The 23,539-nt window shown below is 44.6% G+C and overlaps 1 protein-coding gene and 2 long non-coding RNA genes across 5 annotated transcripts in view; 2 read left to right on the top strand and 1 right to left on the bottom strand.

The window, feature by feature from the left end:
• The window catches only part of UBXN7 (UBX domain protein 7), a 32,931-nt gene extending 16,451 nt beyond the window's left edge, over nucleotides 1-16,480 (top strand). For all 3 annotated transcript variants that reach the window (XM_040427767.1, XM_040427765.1, XM_040427768.1), the window contains 6 exons: nucleotides 2,314-2,460; nucleotides 4,661-4,751; nucleotides 4,829-4,956; nucleotides 5,775-6,207; nucleotides 13,335-13,414; nucleotides 15,741-16,480. In XM_040427767.1, coding sequence (XP_040283701.1) covers nucleotides 2,314-2,460; nucleotides 4,661-4,751; nucleotides 4,829-4,956; nucleotides 5,775-6,207; nucleotides 13,335-13,414; nucleotides 15,741-15,902 — 1,041 coding nt within the window. In that variant the 3' untranslated portion in view covers nucleotides 15,903-16,480. The remainder of the gene's footprint in view (nucleotides 1-2,313; nucleotides 2,461-4,660; nucleotides 4,752-4,828; nucleotides 4,957-5,774; nucleotides 6,208-13,334; nucleotides 13,415-15,740) is intronic.
• A 2,992-nt stretch (nucleotides 16,481-19,472) lies between these two features.
• LOC120997616 lies at nucleotides 19,473-20,008 on the bottom strand. The gene is made up of 2 exons (XR_005778201.1): nucleotides 19,906-20,008; nucleotides 19,473-19,854 (listed from the first exon to the last, which is right to left on the bottom strand). It is a non-coding gene; the product is annotated as an uncharacterized LOC120997616 (long non-coding RNA).
• Nucleotides 20,009-20,131: 123 nt separating this feature from the next.
• Nucleotides 20,132-21,668, top strand: LOC120997617. The gene is made up of 2 exons (XR_005778202.1): nucleotides 20,132-20,253; nucleotides 21,515-21,668. It is a non-coding gene; the product is annotated as an uncharacterized LOC120997617 (long non-coding RNA).
• Nucleotides 21,669-23,539: the final 1,871 nt, after the last annotated feature.

The raw sequence follows: 23,539 nt of genomic DNA, 5'->3' as shown, positions 1-23,539 counted from the left end.
GTGAAAATGATTTTATGGTGAGTACAAAAATCCAGTTTTCAACTTTTTAATTGCAGATCCATCAATTCCGAGGCTTCTCTTCTGCCATTCAAGTTGGCCGCACCATTTCTCATAGATCTGATGCATTAGTAATCCAAGACGCTTCCTATTTGTCCTGCCCTGATCTTGGTTTGGCCAATACTGTTGACGTGAGCAGTGCTGGCCAATCCCAGGGCAGCAGGAAGTGTCTTCAGCTACCAAATGCACCATATCAGGCAGTCTGAAAAGCGGTGCAGCCATCTTGGATGGCAGAAGAGGGCGGATCTTCCTCTAAAAAGGGGGGCACAGTGTAAGTTTTCTGTTAGTTCTCCAGAGTCGCTTTCAACTATGTGAAAGGATAGACAATTAGAGATATATTAAAGGAGTTTTCAAGTTATCCCTCTTTCATAGGATAGGGATAACAGATTGTGGGGGTCAGACCGCCGAGACCTCAGAATGGGAGTTCTGTTCCTCCGTCCTGATGGAGCGGCAGGTTGAACATGTGCCCTGCTGCTCCATTCATTCTGTATGGGACTGCCGGAGATAGCAGAGTACAACACTTGGCCATTTCCAGTGTTCCTATAAAGAATGAATGCAGCAGCAGCACGGCGCATTCTAGGACTGCTGCTCCATCAGGACGGGAGAATGGGACCGCTATTCTAGGGAACTGTGAGGGTCCCAGCTGTTGGACCCTCGCTGATCAGTTAGTAATACCGTATCCTGTGGATAGGGGATAACTTAAAAACGTGTCATAGCCCCTTTACTCACTTACATACATACATACATACATACATACATACATACATACCCCCTTTAACATACAGTTACCATAAGCTCGGTATTGGTTTGTCATCCCATTAACTTGTATCTTTGAGCTAGATCAGCGGGTGCCTCTACTTTATATTTGTAGAAAGCAACTAGGAAAGTAAAGCTGCCAGTCTGAGGGCAAACTTTTTAAGGAGTGCTGAAATAGAATAAAAACATGATAATAGCATAGGCAGTTCTGCTATTACACATGTTATTTTTCTAATTTCAGAACACCTTAAAAGGAGAAGTAATGTAGTAAAAGAAGAAATCCATAGAGGACCCATTAACTACAGTGACAGCTTCCTGTAATCGTAACGTGTGAGTCGGGCTCCTCATCTGATTTCATGCACATTTCTGTTTCGCTGGTGTAGCGTCTGTAAGCAATGCTCCCCCCGAATCGTTACTTCTAGAATGTTCTGATTCTAAATGTTAGAAAATAAATCTTGGTCCAAACCAACTAGTATGTAATCCCACTAAAAGTAAACATTAGTTCACACTTATAAGAATTGCATGTATTGGTTTTATTTTACCAAACCACAATTTTAAAGTGGTTTTCTGTGATTTTATATTGGTGGCCTATTCTGATATGATCTGGGTCCAGATGTGACAGAATTTCTGTAGACTTGCAGTGTGTATTTCTCAATTGCCCAAATTTAAAGTACAATACATGTGGATGGGGTTTGGAAAACCTGCTTTCATTACAGGCGGATTTTCTGGTCATGTAACCTCGTATACACTGCTGAGCAACAGCGAGTGTGATTGATCCAAACATCTGGCTGAGAAAAGAGATGGAATTTTATTAAATACTCCTAGAAGAATATATGAGAATTATGGCAGCTCACGAAATCCTGCCCACCCAAAAAAACGTCCCTGTTTCCAGAACATCAAACTGCAAAGATGAATTTGCATATTATAGGGGTTTGGTCAGTTTTCTATTATTGATGACTTGTCCTTCGGATAGGTCATCAATATCAGATCAGTCGGGGTCCGACCAGCACCCCCAACGATCAGCTGTTTGAAGAGAACGCAGCGAACGTGTGAGCCCTAAAGTCTCTTCACTGTTTACCAGCTTGTCGTCGACATTGCAGCAGCAAGTGGGTGTAACTACAGCTCCTACATCCCCATTCACTTCAATGGGAAGAAGTAGACGGAGTGTAACTGCTCCTTCCCATTGAAGGGAAAAGGACAGCAGAGTTGTAATTATATCTGCTCTCCTCTGCAGTGTCAATGAACAGGTAAACATTGAAGAGAATGCAGGGCTCACACAAGCACTGCATTCTCTTTAAATAGCTGATCGATGGGGGGTGCTGGGTGTTGGACCCCTGCAGATTTCATATGGATGACCTAGCCTGAGGATAGGTCATCAATCTAGGAAAACCATACAAGATTAGTGTGAGAGTACCTCTCACTCTTCTGTTCAGTGCATTCACCTTGGGTCAGATTCTCCATTTTGAAAATTTTCTTCATTTTTTTAAATTTTTTTTGCAGGCAAAGGAGTGTGGGCAGCTGAAGAACAAGTGGCTGATGATCAATATTCAGAATGTGCAGGATTTTGCTTGTCAGTGCTTAAATCGAGATATCTGGAGCAATGATTCTGTGAAGTCTCTAATACGAGAACATTTTATATTTTGGCAGGTTAGTTCCTGCAACTACGCGGTAATAGAGATTTAGGAACTAAAATCTCACCATAAATATAGCAATTTCTTAGAATTGGTGTTTGTGATTTATACTGCATCTTTCAAGGTTTAAAGTTTATTGATTCAGGTAATTTTTCAAAATAAGTTGCTATGTGGGTGTATATGAGGAATTGCACTATTTCTGCACATAATGACTTGTATCTGGCATTTTTAGCAGTTTTACCCTCTATAATTGCCGGGCAACCGCCAGATTCCCATTGACTACAGTGCGATCCGGCCGCTTTTTGGCATAAATGTCAGCTTTCAGCCTGACAAGAAGTTGTGCATGCAGTGCTTTCTCTCCATATGTTTCAATGTAATCTGATCTTTCAGTGAGCAGGCATCCCGTCTTCACTAATGCCAGAGTAGTGAATTGAGAGTTGGGGCTCATTCAGACAGCCATATGCTGTCCGCAAAAATGCGGATCTGTTTTTTTGCAGATTAGATGCTGTACCATTCATTTCTATGAGGCCCTTTCCTTCCATTGCACGGCTCAGCAAAAAAATTAAACCTGTCCTATACTTGTCCGTGAAAATCAGGACATGACCCTATTAAAGTCTATGGATCAGCAAAAAACGGAATGCAATCAGTTTTTTTGCGGACATGCTGAACTGTCCGCCAAAAAAGGTTCTGCATTTTTGCGGACAGCATACGGCCGTCAGAATGAGCCCTTAGTAAAGAGGAGGGGCAGGAGAGAAAATTTAAAGGGGTTTTCTGAGACTTTACTACTAATGACCTATCCTCTTAACACCTGGGATCCCCGCCTATCGGCTGTTTGAGAAGGCAGCGGCACTCACAGTAGTGCCACAACCTTCTCTTGGCTTAGTTTGGGCCATATGACTTCACCTTCATCGGTCGCATGGCCCAGGCACAGCTCCATAGAAGTGAATAGGGCTGAGATACCAAGCACAGAAGAGAAGGCTGCGGTACTACTGCGAGCACCGGTGCCTTCTCAAACAGCTAAACGAGGATGGGTCATCAGTGGTAAAGTCTCGGAAAACCTTGTTAATCTGACATGGGAAGCAGAAGTAAATTTTATCTTCCTCTATAAAAGATTAGTGTAAGAGTCTGTTTGTGGAAGGCTTTATACCATGGACGAGACAGCACTGAAATCTGGTTATGCACATTTCCAAAACAAAATGTTTTAAAGTATATACTATAAACTGCTACATTAGGGAGGTTTCACACAAGATGCTTTAGTATAAAAGCTAAGTTTTATGGCATTTTCCTGCTTTTGTGTGTGGATTTTTATATTTTTGTGTTCTTCCCCGTGGCTGTGTCCATCTGGTTTCCTTTTCAGTCGACCCACATTTAGTTGGAATCTCTACTGAAGTTGTTTCTCTGGATGGTAGCCTGCTTGTTTGATATCCTCCATTCAACAGGTGACCGTGGGGGTAATCTGTTCAGCTCTCATTTATTCTAGGGGCAATCTGAGTTCTGATTTATTTTTTTACTTATTTTTTTCCCCCACCCTGTCCTCTTTGTTTTTCAGCCTTCTTCAGCTGATCTGAATTTACTTAGCTCGTTACTCAAGGGTCCAGCCCTCTGGTTGTGTCAGATCACTGTCTGTCCTTTTTCTTCATTGGGTGTCACCCTTGGCACCTGTAGAAACATACCAGTTGCCAGCTTCTGGAAATGGCTTTCCCGGTTATGCTATAGTTTCTTTTTGTTCCATCCCTCAAGGCCTGCTTTGGAATGTCCCAAGGTCTTCTGTATCACCCAATGATGCTAGCGAGAAAATTAGATTTTTGTGCTCATCTGTAAAATTATTTTCCTGCTACGTTCATGTGAGGAAACAGCTCCCACCCACTTGTTTTGTCTTTTTAAAAAAAATTTTTTTTTATGGGTTCCACAGTTTGGATACTGACCTATTGAGGCTTTTCTTTGGTTGTATGGCTCAGTTGGCCTTCTGTGTCCCCCCAATGAATGTTTGCAGGTGAGCACAAAAATCCAATGTTTTGTGCAGCAGATCATCCTGTGTAACCACGGATCTGCTGCCCAGAAACAATGAGCCTAAATGCAGATCTTATTTTTGCTTACAATTAGGTAGTTATTGGGAACAATTTCTAATAAGTTGCCTGTGCAAAGGGACCTTCCAAGGAATCCATTGCATCTACTCAAATGCCAAAAAGCTGTTATTTCTGTGTTTGTTTTCGCAGGTTTATCATGACAGTGAAGAGGGACAGAGATACATTCAGTTCTACAAGTTATCAGATTTCCCATATGTCTCCATTTTGGATCCTCGTACAGGTGACTGAGAAAGATGATAGGCTTGTCATTTTTTGACTTTCTTTTAAGCTTTCTGACTCTGATTTTGCTTCCCAAAGGCCAGAAGATGATTGAATGGCAGAAATTAGATGTTAACGCCTTCCTTGAACAAGTTACAGGATTTTTAGCTGAGCATGGTCAGCTCGACGGACTCTCCAGCAGCCCACCAAAGAAACGGCTGCGTTCTGTAAGTATGAAGCTGCACATGTTCTTCCCTTTTTTTTTTTTTTTTTCTAGAAATATTTCTAGGCATACTTTATATTTGTATGTATGAACTTTACGGTATCTTATATACAACAAATCTCACAAAATATAACTTGTATTCAGCTAAAACCCAACAAATACGACACTAGACATTTACATAACTTGGCACCCTGAAAATGGCGTCTCCACTCGTCGGTGGCTTTCTCTGAGTAAAGGCGAATTTACATGGCCCGAGAATTGGGCAGATTATTGGGAACTGCGGATGGTTGGTTGTTCCCAACAATCTGGCCATGTAAATGTGCTGCCGATCACCCAATGAATGAGCAAAATGTGGGTGATCCCGTCCTTCATGCAGACACCACCGGTCATGACTTCTGGGCAGCAGATCGTGCTGTCTAAACAGCTCCCTCGTCTTCATACAGTGAAGGAGATCGCTGCATGTAAATGGAGCAGCCTGTGTAAATCCAGCTTAACTGACTAATTAGCTTTTCATATCACAACAGCTCTTCCTGTTGAGTGTCTCCCTTTTATAGGTCTTTGGTTCACCAGGGGACTGCGAAAAGGGGTCTTGTTGGGGTTTAGTGGATGATGTGTGCCAAAATATTGAGCCACTCTGGTCCATGCTATATGTGAATCACTTGGTCAGCCATAAATCTGATGTAATGCTACCAATATTTGTCATATGCCATCAGCCTGGTACTGTCTGAAAAGAGGTTGTCTTTATGAGACCTTTTATTTATATCGTATTTTGCTTCTTTTAATCTTACTCTAATTTGCATTAGTGGTCTTAATGTCCTCCAGGAGAGCCTCATCGATGCAAGTGAGGACAGTCAGTTAGAAGCGGCAATACGTGCCTCCTTGCAAGAAACCCATTTTGACTCTTCAGCCAGTAAACCAAACGCCCGATATGAGGAGGAGTCGGACACAGAGCTGTATTCTGGCAGTGAAGAGTTTATCTCTGTCTGTGGATCAGATCACGAGGAAGAGGAGGAGAGGCCTCCAGAGTCATTGCCAGAACAGGAGACTTCCAGCAGTAAATCTAGGAAGGCCACCTGTAAAACCATCAATCACAGGAAAGATGATTTAAGTCGGGCAGAGCCAGTTGTAGAAGAAGCAGATGAAGACTCCTCAAACTACCAGTTGCTACCTGAAACAACTCATGCAGGATCTCAAGCTACAAAGGACAATGTTGGGAATGATGAATCCTCTGAAGACTGTCCTGATACTAGTAACGGTTCGTACTGCACTTTATCATGTATACGTGCATTGATTATCTTCATGGTATTAACTTGTTGGACTAGTTCCTGTGTATGAACATATCTAGTTTAGGTTTTCCTTCAGAAATGATAGCAGCTAGTCTGTACCCATAGAGTCTTAGAGATGGAGTCTGAAAAGTGCTATATACCAATCTTTACAATGGTCAGTGTAGTGTTATTCCTAATGTACTAGCATGACCGCTTAGTCTCATCAGAAATGACAACTACACTGAAGTACTCTAGCGGGTGCAGCTCAATTATGCTGGCACCATTTCTTTGTCTAAGTAAGCCCAAATTGCGACATTTGTTTAGCTATGAAGCTGCAGTTAAGGTGGAGAAAAAAAAGAAAAAGTAAAAAAAAAATACATAAAACTCCTCATCCCTACCAATCACTGTCTTACTACTTGCCTCCAACACGATCACAGTAAATTGGACTTGCAGTACATCCAAATTTATGTTCGACTATGACCAACACAAAGTCCACTGTCCGTGTCCGGCAATACGGCCACGGGCACACGACGGCCGTGTGCAAGAGGCCAGAAACTGAAGCTATAACTAAAAGGTATAGTAAATCTGGTAGGCTGTGCGAAGCCCCACCTTCTGCTAACCCTGCCCATTTTTTACTGTCACTTCAGGAAAGTGCTGAGAAGGCTAAAAATTATGGTGCACAATGTGAGACTTTTTTACGCCATAATAATGGCATGAACTCCATGTACTATGTATGCAACCAGTAGGATCGGTTTGTTAGGGTCTGTTAACACTGTTTGCAATGTACAGTCGTGGCCAAAAGTTTTGAGAATTACATAAATATTGGAAATTGGAAAAGTTTTTATAATAGCAATTTGCATATACTCCAGAATGTTATGAAGAGTGATCAGATGAATTGCATAGTCCTTCTTTGCCATGAAAATTTACTTAATCCCCAAAAAAACTTTCCACTGCATTTCATTGATTGCTGTCAGTAAAGGACCTGCTGAGATCATTTCAGTAATCGTCTTGTTAACTCAGGTGAGAATGTTGACGAGCACAAGGCTGGAGATCATTATGTCAGGCTGATTGGGTTAAAATGGCAGACTTGCCATAAGGCAAAAGTGATAACTAAGTGGCTCGGGGACCAAAACGTTGACATTCTGGGTCCATGGCCTGGAAACTCCCCAGATCTTAATCCCATTGAGAACTTGTGGTCAATCCTCAAGAGGCGGGTGGACAAACAAAAACCCACTAATTCTGACAAACTCCAAGAAGTGATTATTAACTAATGGGTTGCCATCAGTCAGGAATTGGCCCAGAAGTTGATTGAGAGCATGCCCAGTCGAATTGCAGAGGTCCTGAAAAAGAAGGGCCAACACTGCAAATACTGACTCTTTGCATAAATGTCATGTAATTGTCGATAAAGTCTTTGAAATGTATGAAGTGCGTGTAATTATATTTCACTACATCACAGAAACAACTGAAACAAAGATCTAAAAGCAGTTTAGCAGCAAACTTTGTGAAAACTAATATTTTTGTCATTCTCAAAACCTTTGGCCGCGACTGTACATTCTGTGCATATGGTGGAAATGGCCCCTCATAGGCTGCACATGTCCGTAAAGCACTATGAGACCCTTACATAAATGTCCTTTTGGCTTTCGCTGGGCTGTTGTGTGTTTTCCTATCCAGTCAGGGGCTACAAAAAAAGTATGACTTCTACAATCATGGTCTGCGTGTATCATGATGTATGTCAACAGATTCTCCGAAATGTGAACAGGTTATTAACTGTGACAGGAGAGACTATTAACCATGAGCCGGCCTTGGGCAAGGACTAGAATTATGTCCCACCTATACGAGTTCATCTTAGTTTCTCGCCCATTTTCCTTGGGGGACACAGGAGACCTTGGGTATAGCTCCCTAGGAGGCGTGACACTAAGTGAAAACTGTTAAGCCCCTCCTCCAGCAGCTATACCCTCAGCCTGGAGAGCGAGACTGCCAGTTTTTGCTTAGTGTCCAAGGAGGCAAGACACTCCCTGCTCTGCAGGGCTGTTTTTTTTTCTCTCCTTATAATTTTTTATTTTAGTTTTTCTTCTTCTCTTCAGGGACAACAGAGACGCACTAGACCTCTGTTTCTCCCGGGGTCGAGCTGCGCCAGTGCCACAGAAGGCAAGGTGGACCAGGGCAGCTTAGCTCCCCTGCATCCCGTCAGCGTAAGGGTCGCCTGCACGCCAAGTCCCTCTTCCAACGTCCTGCCACTACGGTGCCAGTAGCTGAAGGGGCGACCCTGCTGGAACGGACCGAGGGTAAAGACAGCTGATGGTGAGAGAGTGGCTTCTCCAGCCCAATGGCCTCCCCCCCCCCGGTCTCCAACGTGACTGACCCCCATACTTGGGCAGGCTGGCTCCTGGGGTGTCTCCTGTCCTACAATCATCCTCTCCCCTGAAATGGCTGATAACAGGGGGCATACTCGGGCAGGCTGGCTCCTGGGGTGTCCAAAAGCTGCAATCCATGCTCCCAGCTCCCCTCACGTTCCTGCCCCCTACCTTCATAGGACATTTGCGGTCACCTCTCCGCTCCTCCGCGGCAGCCATGGTATAGCCGCTCTGCCCCTTTTTCCTGCGGCAGGGCCAGGAGGCCCGTGCCAAACTGCCCCCAAACCCTCCTCTGCCCGGTCGGTCGGCCGCGATTCCTGCCTTAATTGCAGGGGGAGGGAACTTCTCCCAGGCGCGAATTCTTCCCGCCTGGAGGTTCCTCCTCCCCCAGGGGATCGCTGCGCCGCCCCCAGGCTGGATCCTAGTTCACCCCTTAGGTACCAGCCATCTCCATGGGCCGGCTCCCGTGTAGAGGAGGCCCTCTGAGATCCGGGCCTTCCTCATGGGCCTGTATGGTGGCCCCTTCCTACCTCTCAGAGGCTGTCATTTAAAAAATAAATAAAAAAAATCTGTGTCAAGTTTGTACGCTATGGAATTCTTGTTGGCTAAGCTGGACGCTGCAGCCTGATCTCTGTAGAGCTGGCCATGTGCATGCCCCCCTTCCATAGGCGGCATGTTGCGCTCCCCGGACACGGCGATTGCCAAAATCCATGCCCCCTTCCCTGGAATCTTGCGGTACTGGCCTTGTGCATAACCCCCTTCCATAGGCGGAATACTGCACTTTCACCGGCTACGGTACTGGCCATGTACACGACCTCCTTCCATAGGCGGAATTCGGCACTCTCATTGGATCAGCTGCCGGCCATGTGCATGCCCCCCTTCCATAGGCGGAATACTGCACTCACTGGAGGTGCTGGCCACGTGCACAACCTCCTTCCATAGGCGGAATTATGCACTCTCACTGGATTCGCTGCCGGCCATGTGCATGCCTCCTTTCCTTAGGCGACATAGTGCGCTCTCACTGCCTGTGGTTGTTCTCTCGCCGGTACGTTGCTGGCCATGTGCATGACCCACTTCCATTGGCGGGGTGCTTGCACTCTCACTGGACTTGCACTCCCACTGGATGCGGTGCTGGCCATGTGCATGACCGCCCCTCATTCCTCATTCACGGGACTCAAGGCTGACCTTGTACATGCTGTGCTGGCCTCGTGCATGTCCTCCTTCATTGGCGGGGTAGTTGCACTCTCACGGGATATGGTGTTAGGTGGATTTTTACACTATCACTTAATGCGATGGTATCCATGTGCATGTCCCCCTTACCTAGGCGGACTTCCTGCATTCCTACTGGATTCAGTGCGGCCATGTGCATGACCCCCTTCTGGGCGGAATATGGTATGCCCTACTTCTCTGAAGTTGGTACTGGTCTTGGGCATCACCCCCTTAGGGTGCCAAATGCAGTGTCTGCCAGGTGCATATCCCCCTTTTCTAGGCGGACTGCTTGCGTTACATCGCATACTGTACTAGTCTTGTGCAGGACTCCCTTCCAGGTGGCATATTGCACTTCTGTAGATACTGTGGGGCTCTGTCGATGGCCCCCTTCCCAGAGTGAATATTTACAGTGGGTGAACATTCATGCGCGCTCTGTGCATTGTATGGGCCGTGTATGCCTTTTCCTTCTGTAGGTGGGTTGGCATTCTCACTGCTTACGGGGCTGACCGTACGTATGTCCCCCTTCCTCCCGCGACATACGTGTTTTCCTTGGGATACCATGCTAGCCGCACGCCTTACACTCTTCTCCGGAGAGATCATTCTGCTTCCACCTGGTCCGGATGCGGTCTACTTGCTCTCTGCCTGCACCGAGCTAGACGGTGCTCATTCACGGGTTTGGACAGTATTTTGCAGTTCTGCTTGTGGCAGTATCGACCATGCTCGTTGGCCCTTCCACCCGTGGAGTGTTCATGGCTGCTGGATGCGTACCCATTGCGTCCTCCTGCTGCTTTGCTTCCCTGCGCAAGCGGTCTCATGGACGAGAGGGCTGTCTGCAGCGCCCTTCGAATTGTAAGTTGGCTCAGGTGGGACTACGGTTCCCTCACCTACTACCATTCCCTCCTCTTCGGATGTGGTGTGTTATGAGTCCTTCCTATGGGCGCCCTCTGCACTTTAGTGCCGCTCTGCTGCCAGGTTTGGGTCGCTCTCCTTTGGAAGGTCACCCAACTCTTCTTGGGTGCTTCGGTTATGCCAGGTACGGGGAACCTCCACCTTGGGTTCTTCAGAGTGTTCGCCTTCTGCGAGGCGGTGAGCCGGGCAACACACAGAGTATCGGGTGTTCTGCCTTTTGAGCTATCCTACTCTGACTTCCCTGTTACCCACTCATCCTTTCGGTTGGCGGGGTTATGCCGGCGTCTGCCTCGACTGCTTCTTCTTGCCGGCTCTGTTTTGGCTCCTGCTCGGAGCATATCCCTCCGATGTGGCTTCTGCCCTGGTCAGGCTTCAGAGGCTGTTCCTTCACAGCCCTCTCCTCGGGAGAGTATGGTTGTTGACTTGGATGGTTCCGGAGTTCCTGTTGTGACCTCGGATCGTCTCCCTCGCTCACACTAGCTGTACTGGCCGTGTGCCCACTTGCCGTGCCTACCGCGTTCTGTACTCACGTTTTTTCGTTCTAGGCGGCTGTCCTGCTGTAAACTTACCTTCTCGGTAAGTTGACCCCCAGGCTTGAATCTGGGTCTCTACAGTGGTAACGGCAGCGCTTCCGGCACTTACCTTCTATTCTTGCCATATTGGCCCTTAAATGGTAGGCCGTAGTCTCTCACTCCTTGTACTGGTAGTCCGTTCGCTCGGGTCTGAAGTAGTGATGATGCCCTCAATTATACCTCATCCGTCTCGAGGTTAGTTGTCTCTGCCTTACATGCTGTTTTTTGTTCCGCGACTACTATCTTCCTGTTGTACTGGGGGTCGCCACATTGCGTTTATACAGCAAGGGCATCTTCATCCCTTCCTGCTGTTGTCCCTGCTTGAGGACTACTCTTTGGTCAATGATTGTCCTTAAATCTCCCTCACAGGAATGGAAGAACCCCTTCCTCCGGTGGCCCCATCGACATGGACTTTAGCCTGACTTGTCCTGGCATCTGTCGGCTACTGAACGGACCCCTTTGGTTCCTTCCGTCCGCTCTTCTGCTCTCCCACTCCGGGTGGCTACGGGACTAAGTTGCTCGTGGGCCGATGGACCAGCTTTGCCGGAACTCTTCCGCCTGTGCTACTGGTCTGCGCCTGATCAGGTTGTTTTTTGGGGGGTTTTTTCTCGCTTGCCTAGGCGATTTCCAGCGGGTACGCTGGTTTTCGCTCTCGGACGTGCTTCGTCCAGGATCTATTATCGGACTTGGAGATCTTACCTGCGGTTCTGTGGGAAGCGGGGCGTTCCCCCACTCCGCCTTTCTCTCCCCACAGTTGGGTCCTTTCTCCAGTCGGACTGGGACTCTGTATCTTGAAGGGTCATTGGTTCCTCTGTACCGTCCTCCGGTACTGCCCTGGGAACAAAATACTGTGCTCTTGGCGCTCCAAGCTTCCCCCTTCGAGCCGTTACAGAAGATCTCTCTACGCCTTCTGTCCTGTAGGTCCTGTTCCTTGTGGCCATCATGTCTCTCAGACGGGTGTCTGAATTAGCGGCCTTTTTTCTTGTTCCGAGACTTTGTCCTTCCCCACGACAAGGCTGTTCTCCATCCCGTTCCTTCCCTCCTTCTGACGGTGGTATCTGCCTTTCTTCTCGACGAGGCCATCGTCTTTTCCACCCCTGGGAACGGACACTGCACTGCTTGGACGTTGTTCGGGCCTTGAAGAATTACTTGGAGATCACCGGCTCCTTTCGGCGCTCGGACTCTTTTTGTGGTAACGGAAGGTCCGCGCATAGGGTTGCTGGCCTCCAAGGTGGCTTTCGGCCGCTTCATCAATTGGCTATTGCTGATGTTACCGCACCAGGGGCAAGGTTCCGCCTTTCGGTGTCGCCACTCATTCCCCCAGAGCGGTCGGTGCCTCTTGGGCCCAGAGACATCGGGCTTCAGCCGAACATTTGTGCACGGCGGCCACTGGTCTTTCTTGCATGCCTTTTACCAAGTTCTACAGGGTGCATACTCATGCATTGGTGGATGCTGCCTTGGGCCGCCTGGATTTTGCAGGCGGCGGTTCCTTGTTGCCTCCGGGTGCTTCGCCTTGGAGCTGTGGTCCCTCCCCTCTTGGACTGCTCTCGGACGTCCCAAGGTCTCCTGTGTCCCCCAAGGAAAATGGGTGAGAAAACGAGATTTTTGTATAACTTGCCAGTAAAATCTCTCTCGCTCTTCCTTGGGGGACACAGCACCCACCCATTAATTTTAGTTTTTTCTACACGGTTACAGACTTTGTTTACCTAGTTGGCTGGTTGGTTCCACATTGTTGGTTATTGCCTTTTCTCACTACTTGGACACGCAACTGGCAGTCTCCCTCTCCAGGCTGAGGGTATAGCTGCTGGAGGAGGGTCTTAACAGTTTTCACTTAGTGTCACGCCTCCTAGGGAGCTGAGCAATACCCAAGGTCTCCTGTGTCCCCCAAGGAAGAGCGAGAGAGAAATTTTACTGGTAAGTTATACAAAAATCTCGTTTTTTATACAGATAAACTTTTTTCCCGCTAATAGTGGGAGTGCCTGCCCTACTAGTGGGCTTTAGAGAGCTGATAACCATGTATTGTTCTCCTTTCCAACTGAATCATAAGATCATGTCATTGACTTTTTTTTTCAGGTCCCAAAGCGAAGCTAATGTTGCGATACCCAGATGGCCAAAGGGAACAAATTTCATTACCAGAAAAGGCCAAGTTAATGGTATGTAAATGGTAAACTGAGCAACCAACACACCAGTGTGAGCCAAGTTGTTTTCATATTACCAACGTTTTCTTGCCAAAAAGGGGGGAAAAAAAGCTGCACTATTCAATCGAGAGAAAAATCTGCACCTCTTTATTGCTATGGACATAGACACAAAGTAGTAGAAAATCAAAAAATACAAAGACTGTTGTGTTTTTTTTTTGTTTTTTTTTTTTAAGTTCTTTTTATTTTTTAGGGTACTTTCACACTTGTTGTGAAGATCTGGCAGGCAGTTACGTCGCCGGAACAGCTTGCCGGATACGGAAATTGTATTTGTAGATGGATCCGTCTAACAAATGCATTGAAACACTAGATCCGTCTCTCCAGTGTCATCCGGAAAAACGGATCTGGTATTTTATTTATTTGCATTTTTAAATGTCTGCGCATGCGCAGACTGGAAAACTGGATCCGTTTTGCCGGAACACTTGGTGCCGGATCTGGCATCAATGCTTTTCAATGGAAAATAATGCCGTATCCAGAATTTTAGCCCATTCTGCGGTATTTTCTCCGGCGAAATACTGTAAGAGTGACTGAACTGAAGACTTCCTGATGCATCCTGAACGGATTGCTTTCCATTAAGAATGCATGGGGATATACCTGATCAGTTCTTTTCCAGTATTGAGCCCCTAGGACGGAACTCCAATACCGGAAAAGAAAAACGCTAGTGTGAAAGTACCCTTAGTATAGATTTTTAACACCTTTACGATTATGTATTATTGCAGTATTACTGTACTGTTATTGCAAATTGTCGCAGCCTCCTAAAATCCTGGACATCCCCTTCCATACATGTTTGGATTGTGTTTACAGCAAAAAAACTTGGTGAGTTACTAAGCAAAATGTGACAAATTGGTGGCATTTCAGACACTTTCCTCCTCAACAGTTTTGTAAAGTGTCTAGAAATGTGGTCTTGACTTAGTAGAGTTGTGAAATGTTCAGACATAGTGCTGTGCACCAAATATTGGTATAAATTAAACCAGCCAAAATGTATTGACAGGCTGTTCCGACATAGAATGCTGGGAATTGGCTGGACAAAACCGCTGCGTGCAGCTGTATTTGTCGGGCTGATGCTCAGCCTATTTGCCGGATCACCGCCGGACCCCATTATAGTTAATGGGGACGGACGGCATTCCGGTTGCATCTGGCAGACTGCTCCCAGCCGGAGCAGGCTGCTGGATCTGCAAACGCAAATGTGAAACAAGCCTAAGTAGGAGAATCTATCACACAACAATTGTCCAAAAATTTGGTGCAGTTTCTGCCTGTCTAATACTCAGTTGAGTCACATTATTATGACCACCAGCTAATATACAGAGTATCTGCCGTATGCAGCACGGACACCAGCTAGATGGGCTGGGAGTCACTCAGCAAGGTCCTGCTAGGTTGTTGGTATCTGGAGCCATTCTGACTGCAGTGCACCCACAGCTGCTGAAGGGTGCATGGAAGAGGATCCACAACGATCGATGTGGTCTAACAGATGCTCAGTTGGGTTTAAGTCTGGAGAATTAGGGGGCCAGGGTAATACTTGGAGGTCTTGGTAATGCCCTGCTAACCAATGTCGGGCATTTCTAGCCATGTGACAAGTTGCATTGCCTTTCTGGAAGATCCCATCTGCCCCAGGAAAGACTATCGGCATGTATAGGTGTACATGATCTGCAAGGATGAATTCATACCCAAATTGGTTGAGAGTGCCTTCCACATGGGGGAGTGGTTCAGAGAATGCCACAAAAACATTCCCCAGCTGATAACGCTGCTACCACCAGCTTGTTTTCTTCCAGCAATGGTTGCAGGGTGTTTGTGTCCATCCCGTCAATAAATTGCCCCTTTTACCCATGACAGCAACTAGGGATACAGTATGTGTGCAGACAGCCTATTGCGCTGCTGATATGCCCACCAGGCCAGCTCATGACACTTGACTTCTTTCTCGAGCAAAATGCTGCCGATGTCGACAGTAGGAAGTGATCATAATAATGAGTCTGTACTGTGTATATATCTGGCCCATTGTGCTAAGCAGTAGTAGGCCTCCATTGGGATGTTTAATGGTGTCTCCAACTTTTTGTACCAAGGCTCATATATGATTGGTATTAGTAGTCACCACTTCCCTGCTACTTGTTTTTTCATTTTGCATTTCAAAGAGCTTTCCACAGACTGGAGCCCATACTCCACACGGATCTGGTAAATCAGCTGATAGAAATTTAGCCTTGTACTCTATTTCTTGTGGGATCTGGCTATGTAGGTTGTGTGAATAATCCATTGCATTTCTGACTTTCTAGTCTCCCATCTTCTCTTCCAGGCCCTGGTTAAGCACGTGCAGCAGAAAGGATTTCCAAATGAGAGGTTTGAGCTCCTTACAAACTTTCCACGACGGAAGTTATCACACTTGGACTATGATATTACGTTACAAGAAGCCGGCTTGTGTCCTCAAGAGACTGTGTTTGTACAAGAAAGAAATTGACCGCCTCATGTTACCGTCCCTCCTGTTACTTTGCCATTCCTAATGAGATTTTTTTTTTTTTGGTTCTCAAACTTCCTTTTGTCTCCTCCTTAATGCATATTGCTTGGGAATGGCAGGTATCAGTGACCTACAATGGTCAGGGGAGGCCTATTTGGGAGATTTAGTGGTGGAAGACACCATAAAGGCAGTTTTCATATTTTGAAACTTTTCTGTCTTCCACTAATACTGGAAGAAGCAGGCCTCATACATCGGTATCTCCCAATTATTTTAGGAAGGTCGCATTTTTTTTTTTTTTTTTTATACTTTCCATAGTTTATATGTTAATTTGGAACTTCAAGGGGAGTTCCATCAGTGACTCTTATTTATTACTTTTTTCACTTCTTCTTTTTTATGTTTGCAAAACCTGCAAAGCATAAGTTTCATTTCAGACCTGTCATTGCATATTCAACATGCTGATCCTGGAACTATGACCATCTCACATCTGTGTCTAAATGTGTTACCAAATGCCAGTAATATTGGGGGCAGCCATGTCTAATTGTCCAACCGCCTCTGTTAAGAATCGATTAGTGGATTACAGGGCGAGGCCGAGCATCTGTTCTTATGCAAAAGATATACACTGAGGTGGAGTTTATCAAGCCCTACACTCCAGAATTCTGGCTTCAAAAAGTCGCTAAATGGGGCTTAATGACTTTTTGGGCTTACTTAGGGAAAAATCTTGCAACCTCCTGGAAGACCAAAAATAAAATCGGGTTACGGCAGAACGGTGCCCCATTTCTAAATTGGATGAATTATTTAGAGTTAATAAAGCCACATTTACACGACTGATGTTTGGGCTGATTATCTGGAATGAGCGTTTCTATGAACACTTGTTTCCAATAATCGGCTTGTGTAAAGGTGCCGCATATCACCTGATGAATGAAATGATCTGAGGTGAGGACACTTCAGCGTCTAAACATCGTTCTGCTGCCCAGTAACAAGGATTTTGTAGGTGGACTAGCAACAGCCATCACTCGTCTTCATACTGAGGAGGTGATCGCTGCATGTAAATGCATTTCTTCACCTCCACTTAATGAGCAGCCGATTGTGGCGTAACAACTCTTCCTTCCTGACAATCGGCTGCCCCTCGCAGAGTCTAAATGCTGCTTAAATCCACTCTTTAGAAAAGGTTCTCATCATTTCCATTTAAAATGAATGGAAACACAGCTTTTGAGTAGCATAAGGCCTCTTGCATACGAAGGATCTGTTCAGAAAAAAACAGAAGGTTTTGCCCAAAGGTTCAGTCAGTTATGTCTGTGATTGCATTCAGTGTTTTGAGATTATATTTTTTTTACCCCACACGGGTGCAATCAGTTTTTGATGCATTTTTCACGCGCAGAAAAAAAACCTGAAGAATAACAAACTATATCTCGTAGCATTGCATCTAGATGCAATCTGTTTTTCACACAAGCCCCATTCACTTTTATAGAGCCAGGGCCGCGTGAAAAAATGCAGAATATAGAACATGCTGCGATTTTTATTAATTTTTTTCCCCCTGATGCGCAATAAGGCATGAAAAATCTTTTAAGAAGAATGGGTCAGGATTCAGTCCGGATTCAATGCGTTTGCTTCACGCATCTCACCCGGACAGAAAACTTGCTCATGTGAAAGAAGCTTTAAAGAGTTGGATTTTATTTTTTATTTTTTTCTTCTCCTAGACACAGTACCACTCTTGTCCATCGATTTGTGACTGGTATTGCAGTCCTGTCCCATTTTACCTGAATGGAGATGATCTGCACTACAAGGCCATAGATAATAGTGGGGCCATACCTGCTAGAAGGCAGCCATGCTTTCATTATACATCCACCTTACATCAAATCAATTGTGCAATTTGGTCCATTTCTAAAACGGTCATGTAGCCTTAGTACTTAGACATTTTTTTTTTATAAAAACTTTTAAAATTTTGTTTTTTCCTCCCCTGAGAATCGAAAACCTATTGATGTGACACATTTTCAGTGTGTTTTCAATAGTTTATGTATTGGGACCCTTAGGCACGTTCAAGGTTTGGACTTGACAAAATCTTTATCAGATCTGCTTGCATTCCTTCTCAAATGCATGTTAATGAGTTTTTGTGACTCCCAATTATGTTCTGAAAAATCATGCGCACTGTGGCGCTATTTATTCCTACTCCAAAAAGGCTGACTAGCCCCATTGAATGGTGTGCTAATCCTCCTGTGCATCATATGCATATCCGCGGCACTAATGAGTGTCCACTTCGGATTTCTCGTTCAGATTCTCCAAGAAATATGTCTGGCTTGCCATAAGACAATTTGACATGTGTGACCATACTGAGCTGTTAAAATGTCTGCTCTAAATACATTAAAGGGTGTAGGTTCACATCATGTTTTTGTTTTGTGTTTAACGTATACAAAAACATATACATTAAATGGTTGCCATAAAGTGGCATCCGTCACCATAGAGTTCTATTGTCAAAAGGAAAATATATGTTAACATATATACATTTTTTGCTAGACTCTGCGGGAAGGAAAAGCGTAGTCTACTGCACTTTTGCTTCCCCCCCCAACGTATGTTAAACGTAAGACAAACATGACGTGAACCCAACCTTGGTGTACATATTTCTCGGATACTCTACCTATACAGTGTACAGTTGGCCATAGACTTTAGGTAGAACGAATGATCGTTACCCTAATGCAGCCATACACATTGGTCAGTCTGTCACAAATGCTCATTGATACTGGCCAAAGGATTATCAATCTGAAAAAAAAAAAAAGTTCTTAGACTAAATGTGGCCGACTTCTTCTTTTCAGACAACGTTCTCTGTTGTCTAATCGCTCATTCGTTGTTCAGACGACAAATGATCGTATCGGTTGAAATCACCATAATCTTGATTCGAACATAGCAGGTTCAAAATGTATATCATGTCTGATCCCAGGGTAGTACAGTTACTGCGTAGTGAGGTGAAATACAGAGGCCTCGAGACCCTTTTTCCCATTTTGCAGAAAGCTTAAACTACAGGTCGCGCAGCGATAAATAACCCATGGCGGTGCCATTATTGCTGATATTGTGTGGCTTCATTTTATATCTTTTTTTTTTTTTTTTTTTCTTCTGATTTTGGTTTTTCACGTCTGGATAATTCCGTACAACACGCCAACCCCTCAACTAGAGCACGTGTCCTCTGATAATCTGACCGTTGCCTAGAAGTCACATTCCGGCTGTTCGAGGCATCTGAGAGAGAGTTTTAGATCTATGACCGAAGATTTGTAAAGACCATTGGTCATACTGTGTATTCAATGACGGTGTAATAAGAAGCCTCTAGGCCAGTGATGGTGAACCTTTTAGAAACCGAGTGCCCAAACTTCAACCCTACAACCCACTTATTTATCGCAGAGTGCCAACACGGCAATGTAACCTGAATACTACAGTCCAATATAGTATATCTTCCATGTACTTTATCATTTTGCTATAATAGCCTGCCTGCATTTAGTATGCTGCCTGTGCTGTTCATAGTGAGCCCTGCGCTGATAATTGGCAGAAAGTCTAAGGCATATTGGTACACCTTAGACTTTTTTGCGGGTGCCCACAGAGAGGGCTCTGAGTGCTGCCTCTGGCACCCATGCCATAGGTTCTCCACCACTGGTCTAGGTTATGTGGCTTTGGTATTTCATATTGCTCTTTGAAGAGGTTTAGTGATATACATCAGGCCTCATGCATATGCCAGTATGACATCTCCATACAAGTTCCAAATTGTACTCCTCTGTAACAGAGCGTCCATAGACATTGCTTCGGCCCAGGTGTGTACCACATTATGTCTGTACTTAATACAGAGACAGTTTTTTTTCTATCGGTAACAGCACAAAGCTAAACAACTGTGGTATTTTCTATTGGATGCCATATTATGGCGCTATCGTCCCTTAGAAGCATGTCTTCTATAGCACAGTATGTCCAACATATGGCACTGTGTATGGAAGCATGTCTTCTATAGCACAGTATGTCCAACATATGGCACTGTGTATGAAGTACCATATGGCAACACAAGGAGTGCCACACAAGCTCCTGCACAAAGTTCAAGACCAAACGACTAAAGATCTTCGAAACAAAACATCACTTCTTTTAAATAGATCTACAAAAGGGTTCTACCAGTTTATTGAAGTTGGATATTGCAAAGAATTAGATCACATTATTTAATAAATTTTACCAGTAATTATTTTTGTCATTCATGCAGGAATCTTGTCAGTAAGGAAATAGTTTGACAAATATGCTATCTTTGGTCTGCGCACATTCCTGCAGATAGCTGAACCAGATGTGGACTAGATGTGTTCAAAACAAGGCTAGTCCAATTTATTACATTTATCAGGTATATATATATATTTTATGGGCTCTATTTTTTAAAACCTTTCCTAGGCATTTAATTAGGCCGGGTTCAAATGTGGCCAATTAAAAGAAAAATCTGCTTATAATGGTGTAAATTAAAGGGGTAGTCCCATCTTGGACATTGGGGGCATATCCCTAGAATATGCCTCCAATGTCTGATTGCACCTAGGTATCTTTAGAACGGAGCCCGCAAATTGAATGAGGGTGCACCGTGCATTCGCGGCCATCCTCCATTCATTCGTATGGGAGCGCTGAAAATAGCCAAGCGCTCCCTCATCTATTTATGTCAGCCTCCTAGATGTGAATGGAGTGGTAACCGTGCATGTGCATTGCGCTTCCCGTTCATTTAGGAATAAATAGAGGGTGGTCGAGCATACACAATTCGCCCTCATTCACTTTACGGGCTCCATTCTAAAAATCGGTGTGGGACCCACACCTATTAGACATTGTTGGCATATCCTAGTGATATGACCCACTGACCAAGATGGGAATATCCCTTTAGAGGGGTTTGACCGCTTTTTACTATTGATGACCTATCCTCAGGATATTTCATCAATATCAGATCAGCAGGGGTCTGACTCCCCCTCGGCAGGGTACCCCCTGCTGATCAGCTATTTGAAGGGAAGGCAGTGCTCATAGGAGCACTGCCTTTATTGCTCTGTTTACTTGCTCACCACTGCAGTTGCTGTAGCGAGCAGGTAAACATAGCAGAGAAGGCAGCGCTTCAAACAGCTGATCGGCGGGGGTGCTGGGAGTTTGACCCCCGCCGATTGTAATATTGATGACTTGATAGCAGCAAGATTATATGGGCCTGGTCTTGTTTGAAAGCTAACAGTCTAAGCTTTAGTAAAAGACTAGAATCACAGCACTACTTTGGGAGATATAGCTATTAGAAATCGGGTCATGAGTGATAGCATCTTAAAGTGAAGGCAGGTTTCAGCTGCTTTCACTCCTGACCTGATTTCTATCGGCTATATCTCCCAGTATTATGGAGATAATGCTGTGATTCTGGTATTGTTTTAAAGCTTGTTTACCAGCTCAAGTTATAAGGGGTTAAATCAGCCCTACCCATCGCACAGATAATGTGGAGACTCCAGCTCTGGGTGGTAAATCATCTTATCACTTATGGCACAGCACACTTCTGTTAGTATACGGATGATAATCTATTCCAGAAGGATTCACCCACTCTCTTATTTATCCTTGATCCATTTGTTAGAAAATTTTATGTATATTTTTGTTTACAGAAATCAAAAATGCAAATCAGACATGTCCAGGCATTTTGTGTTCTGATACAAATGAGAAGTTTTGTTCTCCCATCAGTGTTAAACTGCTCCACCCATGTCTATTAAACCATGTAAATTCATTTTGTTTCATTTACAAATAAAATCCAATTTTGTATCTTATTGTGGCCGTATATTTGTTTACTTTCAGATTGCAATGTGTAAGAGTTAGGCTACTTTCACACTGGCGTTTCTGGGTCCGCTTGTGAGATCTGTTTCGGGGCTCTCACAAGTGGCCCAAAACGGATCAGTTCAGCCCTAATGCATTCTGAATGGATAAGGATCCGCTCAGAATGCATCAATTTGGCTGCGTTTGGCCTCTGTTGCGTTACTTAGACAGTCACTAAAACGCAGCTTGCAGTGTTTTTGTGACCGTCTGACTATGCGGAGCCTTACGGATCCATGAAGACTTACATAGTAAGTCAATGGGGACGGATTCGTTTTTCACTGACACAATATGGTGCAATTGAAAACGGATTGACTTAGACTTTTTTTTTTTTAACCGCCTCACGTCCGCCCATAGGATATAAACGTCCTATGGGTGGACGTCTATTTCTGACAGCACGTTTTTAAAACGTCCTGTCAGAAATAGCAGCTGCACTCTAATCGTGCAGCTGCTGATCGGGTTGCCCGCTGTCAGTGACAGCAGGGCAACCCTAAGACAAGGCAGGGACAGTGCCCAGGTGTCCCTGCCTTCACGATCGCTGCAGACACAGCGCTCACCGAGCACTGTGTCTGCAGAGCAGGAAGCGCTGTGCGCTTCCTGTTCCGGCCCGGCGGTCATGTGACCGGAGTGTGCAGGAGCTGTGTGAGGTCTCTCAGAGACCTCGATCAGCCCTGCTGTGAGGCTGTACAGCGCAGGATTGCTGCTGTACAGCCTCTATAGGGGTGCATTTGTCCTGTAACAGTTACAGGAGAAATCAACAGTGTAAAAAAAAATAAAAAGTGAAGTAAATGTCCCCCAGAGGTCTTGTATGACCTTATGGGGGACGAAAAGTGTAAAATAAAATAAAAATAAAATAAAGGGTTGAAAAAATAAAATAAAAAAAAGTTTCACATGTAAAAAAAAAAAAAATCCCAAGTAAGGAATAAAAAAAAAAATTAAAAATAGAAAAAATAAAATAAAATAGACATATTTAGTATTGCCGCGTCCGTAAAAATCAGCTCTCTAAAAATATCACATGACCTAACCCCTCGGGTGAACACCGTAAAAAATAAATAAAAAAAACTGTGTCAAAACAAGCAATTTTTGTCACCTTGCATCACAAAAGGTGCAACACCAAGTGATCAAAAACGCGTATGTCCCACAAAATGGTACCAATAAAACAGTCACCTCATCCCGCAAAAAAATGAGCCCCTACATAAGAAAATCTCTCAAAAAATAAAAAAACTATAGCTCTCAGAACATGGACACATTAAAACATAATTTTTTGGTTTCAAAAATGCTATTATTGTGTAAAACTTTAATAAATGAGAAAAAGTATACATATTAGGTATCGCCACGTCCGTAACAATCTGCTCTATAAAAATGTCACTTGACTGAACCCCTCAGGTGGACGCTGTAAAAATAAATAAATAGAAACTGTGCTAAAACAACCAATTTTTTGGTCACCTTGCCCCATAAAGTGTTATAATGAATGATCAAAAAATCATATGTACCCAAAAATAGTACTAATAAAACTGGCACCTTATCCCCTAGTTTCCAAAATGGGGTCACTTCTTGGGAGTTTCTACTGTAAGGGTGCATCAGGGGGCTTCAAATGGGAAATGGCATCTAAAAACCATGTGGAGTTCCTTTTCTTCTGCGCCCTGCCGTGTGCCCATACAGCAGTTTACGACCACATGTGGGGTGTTTCTGTAAACCGCAGAATCTGGGTAATAAATATTGAGTTTTGTTTGGCTATTAACCATCGATGTGTTAGAGAAAAAAATTGATTAAAATGGAAAATCTGCCAAAAAAGTGAAATTAAAAAATTTAATCTCCATTTT

Source organism: Bufo bufo, chromosome 4, assembly GCF_905171765.1.
Source record: "Bufo bufo chromosome 4, aBufBuf1.1, whole genome shotgun sequence".
In the NCBI taxonomy this organism is placed as follows: Eukaryota; Metazoa; Chordata; class Amphibia; order Anura; family Bufonidae; genus Bufo; species Bufo bufo.
This window is presented reverse-complemented; position numbering and strand designations above follow the sequence as displayed.